Raw genomic sequence first — 7,606 nt, 5'->3', positions numbered from 1 at the left:
CTGAGTCACATGAGTTCAGTTTACTGACCAGACCATAATTTTTGTCTTCCTGTTTCTGCTGGACAGAAATCACACTGTTACTATCTTTTATAGCATCTCCTACAAACCTGAACCCAAGCATTTGCAACTCATCATCCGATAGTGATATAATACTGGCTACAGTGGCTTAGTGAAGACATATCTGGGGTAAAGTGAACGATCACTATCCACACCACACGCACTGGAGCCAATCTAAGGCTTCGCAATTTACTGCTGTTGGTTTGGCGTCGTTGGTTTCTGTCTTTTATTACTGCAAGGACAAAATGTTCACATTAGCAGCCCGTTAAGGTTCAACTGAAGTGCACTGCTTCAGCTTTCCACCTCCGCAGAAACAGGGCTGCTAGTGCTGGTGTGCTGCTCCTAGGCTCTGATTGTATATTCCTACTAATAACTTGCACTCTTAGGGTCAAAGTAATAAAAGTTGCTTGTTTATCAAATCAGCTTTATTATAGGATCCAATTTCTCAGTATCACCATCACAGCAAATACTCAAACAAGACGAAGATGTGTGCTGTAGCAGTGAAGCGGCCCATTTCAGCACCAGTCACTTCTTAAAATAACAGAACGGTTTCATACAAAACATAATGACTTCGTTCGAACAGTGAAGCTGGCCAAGTTTTATCACCGCTAGTAAAAAAGTTCGTCGTCATGAATGTTTGTGCTTCTTCAGATTAAAAGAAACACAGGGTAAAGTGACGTGCAAGAAAACCATGCTGTGATTCATTCCTGTGTTTGGTCCGAACAACTAGAAATCAGGTCATCGCTCAACAGTAATACTACGTTACTTCACATGTTCTTTACCTGCATGAACTTACTTTAGTATTACTGACACACACTCACTAGATTAAAGGGTTAAAGCCTTTTTATTAAATTTAAATATTTTCCTATGATTTCACAGTGATTTGTAAAAGTGGATGCCCTGAGATAAAAATGTTGGAAAAAAAGGACAAGGTAGCTTTCAATTACAAAAAGGCACTTCTTGCTTCTGACTCTAATCTAATTGCTTCTATGAAGGACACGCTGCACCATGTAAGATAAGGAAGGACAGTCCCGACGTGGTTATTTTAGAGTTATTAAAGTGCAGTTCAGCAGATCGTGATAACTTATCTGTTTCACTGAAGACTTGTTTTCATTCTATTGTCCATCATGCGACTATTAGCAATAACCCAAGTTATTTGCCAGCAGGCAGATGAGATATGGTTTTAAAGAGCCGCTCAGTTCAGCGACATTTAAAAATCAACGCTGGATGGACTTCTATCAAATAAAGTGGTTTGGAGGCTTTTGCAAAAATAGTTTGTCTAGTGTGACTTCTGTTGTGTACCAAGACCTTCACTCCGTGACGAATTGGTTCTGTCTACTTGCAGAATGTCTGAGGACCTACGAGATTAAACAACTGGTCCCACTGCAGAACAAACTGTTCAAATTAATCAACAACCGATGTGAAGGTTTCAGAGTTGGTGGTACCGTATGTGTACAGCTCAGGCTTTCACTTCATGCTGGTTCATCTCCACCCCGTCCGTCTTGCTGGGCTTGCGTCCCAGAGCTTCAGCCTCCTCCAGCGTGGTGGTCAGGGGTCTGCCCAGGGTCTCGGGTAGTAAAAACGTTAGCACGCCGATAACCAAGGCTAGGATTCCCACAATCAGCTGCACAGGTCATGAAAACAAGAAAAAATGCTTTAAAAGGTTTTGTTTTTGTTGCCTCTGACCTGTCTAAGGGATCACACGCAGCAGCTACCTGAGGTAGGTAGACCCAGACGTCCGCCAGGTGCACGCAGAATGGAGCCACCACACTGCCAACGCGGCACATCATGCTGCCACTGCCCACAGCCAGACTCCTGGAGAGAGAGCCCAGCCTCAGCTCCGCATGTATACGCAACAGGTGCCTGTTCTGAGCCACGTACCTGATGATGGTCGGGTAGAGCTCGCAGGTGTACAGGTAGACGAGGCCAAAGGCGATGGCGATGGCGAACTTGCCCGTCATGCTGAGCGCAACCACCACTATGTCAGCGTCCTGTTTGGGAGATGAGGCGATTCGCTTTAATGTGTTTATTCCACTGGAATGGGAAAATGTTAAGTAATTACTGTATATGTTTGTTCTTATTTGCATGAGGCTGAGAATGAGCATCCACATGTAAATATATATATAAACCCTCAGGGCTGTTTACATGGAAAATGCCTGTCTGTCTTCATTCATCATGAACAATCCTATTTTTATCATGTCTTCTATGGCAGCAGTGGTTATTTTTATCATCCTGTCCAGATGGCAGAGTTGCCAGAAGACGTATTATGTGTAAACAGTATAGTGCTCTAAGTGAAACACTTATTTAATAGTTTGATTGGAGCTGTTAGTAAGTGTTAGTCCTTTTAACCACAGCATCAGAAAGCGCGACAGGAAGGATTCAGGATTATTATTACAAATCGCTTGTTTGAGCTTATTCCTAGTAAATTCAAGATGAGATTATGACTGTTGCCATTATTCTTCCACCATCAAAGACAGTGACAGTGTTTTATCAGCCAACACTATGAGCTGCATTCATGTTATGATGATAGATAAAGATAACTTTATGACAGGATTATATCTCTGCATGCAGTTTGTTCGGGGTCGTGTTGTCATGACTGTTCAGACCGGCTTTGCCTCGGATGCTAGGTGCTAGCGGTTAGCCAACAGTAAGCGCTACTAATTTAGACCGCGGCACTGGAAGCTGCACATGCTGTGCATCAGCGGTTCAAGTATCAGGTTCAGTTCTGGGACAGCGGTCGGGACGGACCCTGACGGTGCAAAAACACACTTTCAAAACAACCCTTTTATTTTGAAAGGGTTCTATCTCTCTCCCTCCAAACTCCACGAAAGGCAGATAGTAATTAGGTTTTATCAGCTATAAAAACAGCTGTCCTTCCTGATAGATACTGTGCCAACATTGAACATGGGTGAATGTTTTATGTCCCTGAGTCTGGCAATAAGTAAGAAGGTTGTGACAATAATTTTTAACTAGTTTTACAATCGCAGAGAAAATAGAACGCTATTCGCTTACTCACCAAAATGTGACAAATCTCATTGCACACACTACACAAAGGTTGAGATTACTATAGATATTTTATACATACAGCAGGGACCACGATGATGAGCATACAGGCGACTCCAGCCAGAAGGAGAGCGGGGCCACACGTCATCTTCCTGCCGATCCTGTCCATCGCGATGCACCCGATCAGATAAGACGGGAGCTCCACGGCACCTAGAAACAACGGGTCGCAGGGACTTTGTCAGGGCAACCAAAAAAAAAACAAAAAAAACAACAAGAACATCCCATCAGCACCCACAAACACTGTACCGGCTATGAAGAGGTTCATGTACTGGTTTCCTCCCAGGTTGACGGCCCCCAGGGAGAAGACGTAGTAGCCCAGGCTGCCCACGAACCAGATGGCCCACACCGTGCACGTGCGCCCCGCCATCCTCCAGCTGCCGAACAGGTCCAGGATGGTCAGCTTCTTCTCCGGCGCCGCCTCCGAGCGCCGCTCCACCAGGTCCCCGCCCCCGCCGGCGCCGCCACGCTCCTCCGGCTCCAGGAGCTCCTCCGCCTTCAGCCGGCAGTCGAGGCCGTTGAAGCGGCCGATGTCGTCCAGCAGCGCCTGCGCGTCCTTGTAGCGGCGCTTGGCCATGAGGTAGAAGGGCGTCTCGGGGAACTTCCAGCAGAAGAGCAGGAAGGGGGAGGTGCAGAGGGAGAGGATGAGCTGGTAGAGCCACCACACGCGGACCAGGTAGCCCACCAGCGCCACGGTCATGATGCCCACGGCAAAGGCTGCGTGCACGTGCATGGAGGTCCACGTGCGCACTTTGATGCCGGTGAACTCCGTGACGTAGACGAACACCACCACCAGGTACCCGCTGGACGCCTGGGAGGGGGGACAGGTAGGAGGAAGGCCACAGTCAGTCACAGTAGGAGCCCAGGCGCGTTGAAGCAATACGCTCGATAACATAACAGCACGCGAGGGTCTCGGATTACATGTAAACTAGAGAATCTGAGCTGAGTGCAGCCGTGCAGAGTCGAACTAACAGAGTGATTCTGTGTGAAAAACAACAGCTGTAGCTCTGGAGGACTGGGGGGGGGGGGGGGGGGGTCACTTGATGACGCTCTTCTGCTGCGCGGTCAGAACTCACCATGGCGAGGAGGAAGCGCAGCAGCACAAAGACGTAGTAGTTGGGGGAGAAGGCGACGGCCGCGCCGAGGCCGAACTGACACACGCTGGTGAACATCAGGATCCTCACGCGGCCGAGTCTGGAACAGAGACACCCCAACATAGAAAAAATGAATAAATTAAAAAATAAAGAGAGGGAGGGGGGGGGGGGGGGGGTAGAGCAGCACAATGGCAAGATCCTCCAACTAAACAATTTATTCTACAATCATTATCATCAATTAAATACCAATTATCTACTTGGTCACGTGATCGCCCGCTCACCTGTCGGCAACGTCCCCGAACAGCAGCGCCCCCACCAGCACCCCCAGCATGAAGGTGGGCTGGCACAGCTTGGCCAGCCACTCTCTCTCACACACCAGGTCCCAGTCGGTCACGATGCTCCGCTCCACCTCCGCGTGGTCGTACACGAAGCCGCCCTCGCACGCGCGCACCGACTTGTTGCCGTCGAAGTCGTACGCGAAGCCCTCGGGGGCGACGCGCAGCGCGCGGCGGCACCGGCTCAGCTCCCACTGCTCGCCGGCGGCCGTGCGCGCCACCAGGGGACCGGCGGCGGAGCCGAGCGCCGGCAGCGCGTCCTCCACGCGGCGCGCCGTCAGGTTGTGGTACAGGACGTCGGTGACGTTGCCGGGCGCGGCGCACACGAAGTTCGGCGTGTTGACGAGGAAAACGGAGGCCAGGTAGTGGATGCCGCACGCCACGGCCTGGAAGACGGCCGCGAAGTAGAGGCACGCCTGGTACCTGGAGAGAGAGGGGAAATGTGCTGACACGCGCGGGAGGATGGGGACGAGTCAAACATTCACGGGAATAAAACGCGGATTTCTAACATGTCCGATTCTAGCGACGTGAATCATTGACGCGCGACAGAAACGGTTTTACAACATCCACAGTTATTCTGTATAACGTGCGAACTTTACTGAATATTCTGACCTGTCCGTGTTTATGATTTGATTTAAAGCCGCGTCTGCGACACGGTATAAAAATAAACTTGAGAAGTTACTCATCCAAAGCTTCACCGGACCGGCTGCTGATTAAAAGCGCAGCAATACCGGAACCCGAATCAATCGGTACCGTTTGAAATGGCCCAGCTCGTCGAACATTCGCTCCACCGTCATTTTGCAGCGCTGGGCTCGTGCGTCGAGGCTTCCCGCTGCGTCTCGCTCCGCCGGCACGCCGCGTGTCCTCAGCGCGTCAGCACTGAACTGTGGCTCGCGCCGAGGGGGCGGTGCGCGCGAGGGGTCCACTTTCAAGCACGATTAAAAAAAAAAAAAAAAAGTCTTACACAGACACACACACACACACACACTTCAGCCGGGGACTCTGAATGTCCCCTCTTCCTCCAGTCACCAAAATAAAGTTTTGAATTACGTTGTCACACATTCATTCATATAAGGTTTCTTATTCAGTGTTTTTCAATGTTTTTGTTTAGATGTACTTATAGGCCGGATAAAGCAATCACAGATAAGTGAAGCACAGTCCAAACAGCTGATTAAGTGATGAATCAGTGGGGAACGGGAGTCATCGCGGAGCCATGTTTCCTTGAAGGTGATACAAACTGCTGCTGTGTAACTTCAGGGCACCTGAATTCATAATCATTCTGTACCAGCAAGAGAAGAAGTCATCATCTACATCATTCTGGCATTGTCCTTTATGCACTTTAGTTTGTTCACTTTCCACCCCTGCTGTTACTTGTGCATCAATGATTAGATTTTTTCCTGAAACAACAGCAGATTGTCTGGTGCCAAGAGACAACCCCGTCTCTTAAGTGTTGCTGCTGGAGTCGTCCATTAATGATTGACACAGTAGCTGTGGCCGTATTAACCTCCTACACAATACTACTTCTACAGACCTCCCGTGTCACATCCTCAGGAGGGACACAATTAAACAAATATATACATTTAAATTCAGTTACTATAAAATTGAATGAAGTTTTAATCATCCATTAGTGACTTAAATTGTGATTTAGTTGTAAGAGGTTTGTGTTTTTTGGCTTTTCTCTCTCTCACACACACACGCGCGCACGCGCACACACACACACACACGCGCACGCGCGCACACACACACACACACCAGTAGCAAACACATGTTAACCTTCACCTGCTTCCCACCAGTCGAGTGTGGAACCTGTGGAACCTGCATCACCTGCAACGCAGAGCAGGCGGCATCACAGATCTGCCTCCACGTCTCTCTTCGTGCGCCCCCGTGTAACAGCTGACGCAGGAGGAGGAGGAGGAGCCGGTGGATCGGGTTCACATGACCTCCGGGCGTGCGCCTTATTTTGGGAGACAAGAATAGAAGAGAAGGGGAAATAAAGCCAGACTAGCACAAATGCACACCACGTGTCAGCAGACACATATACACCCATACAAACAACTCAAGTGTGTTTGATGAGAAAACCCACAACACAGGCTCCAACATTCTCAGCTGCTTGGCACATTTTCGGAGACGCAAACCGACCCGCGACCTCGCGCATGACTTCCTGCAGGAATCCAGCTCATCAAGGGATTCCTTTCACGTCCTCTTATTGATTCCATCACCAATTCAATTACAGCCTGACCTACATCACTTCAAACAGCCACAGACTGGAAGAAAGACTTAATCGGATCCATCTGGTTCGGAAATGTTCACGACAAACCACTAGGTGGCAGTAGAGAACGCTGGAGGAGTTAAAATCCCTGTTTATTTTATCACCGTTCCCAGAGCTGATGTAGGTCATTATGCTCCCTAATTACCATATCAATGATTTACACAAATTAATTTAATAATTATACATAATGCACACAAATCAAATCACAGTCCTTTAATTACTATCTCAACTCTAACAGGTGTTCCATAGTTATTTAGCGCAGTAAAAGCACAACATGATCTTTGTTAATAACTTCTAAAAATCCATTGCTCGTCGGTGGCGAGGCTGTGGTTTTCCTCCATAGGGGGCAGTAGAGAGCTACTTAAAAGCTCCTACTCCAAACTGGAGTTAGTCACTGATTGTTAACAGCAGACACGAAGCCACATTCATCATTTGTTACGGGGGAAAACATCTGTGCGAGGTTTATTGCGACAAGATGTGGGTATATAAAAACAGGTCCTTTATGCAAAGACAGCGCGCGGGTCACGATGAGCTGAGACTGAGCCACTTTACAAACATCGCTCGAGATTTTTCTACAATATCAAACACTTATCAAGTAAAAGCGCAAGAAGCAGCACAAGAAGCAGCTGTGGTTCTTATTTCAACACGTTTGCGCTGCGTTTCGTCCATTTGGTGATAGAGCCAACCACTGTGCAGATGTTGGGAGGGAACAACACGGGCCACGCTGGAGCGGCGGGCCCGGCCCGCGTCTAGAGTTACACAGTAACCCGAGAGTTTGTGGGGCGGGGGAG

At 48.7% G+C, this 7,606-nt stretch overlaps 1 protein-coding gene across 2 annotated transcripts; it reads right to left on the bottom strand.

Moving 5' to 3' along the window:
• Window positions 1-464: 464 nt before the first annotated feature.
• slc22a16 (solute carrier family 22 member 16) lies at window positions 465-5,431 on the bottom strand. 2 transcript variants are annotated; one of them, XM_029140548.3, is made up of 8 exons: window positions 5,300-5,431; window positions 4,493-4,969; window positions 4,194-4,311; window positions 3,367-3,928; window positions 3,143-3,270; window positions 1,939-2,048; window positions 1,773-1,872; window positions 465-1,681 (listed from the first exon to the last, which is right to left on the bottom strand). In XM_029140548.3, exons 1-8 carry the CDS (start codon window positions 5,341-5,343, stop codon window positions 1,517-1,519), a joined length of 1,704 nt encoding a protein of 567 aa, XP_028996381.1. In that variant the 5' UTR covers window positions 5,344-5,431; the 3' UTR covers window positions 465-1,516. The 2 variants fall into 2 exon arrangements, with proteins under 2 accessions (XP_028996381.1, XP_028996380.1); XM_029140547.3 differs by lacking the exon at window positions 5,300-5,431 and adding an exon at window positions 5,159-5,298.
• Between the last annotated feature and the right edge of the window lie 2,175 nt (window positions 5,432-7,606).

The sequence above is a fragment of the Betta splendens genome, chromosome 24 (assembly GCF_900634795.4).
Source record: "Betta splendens chromosome 24, fBetSpl5.4, whole genome shotgun sequence".
Lineage (NCBI taxonomy): Eukaryota > Metazoa > Chordata > Actinopteri > Anabantiformes > Osphronemidae > Betta > Betta splendens.
This window is presented reverse-complemented; position numbering and strand designations above follow the sequence as displayed.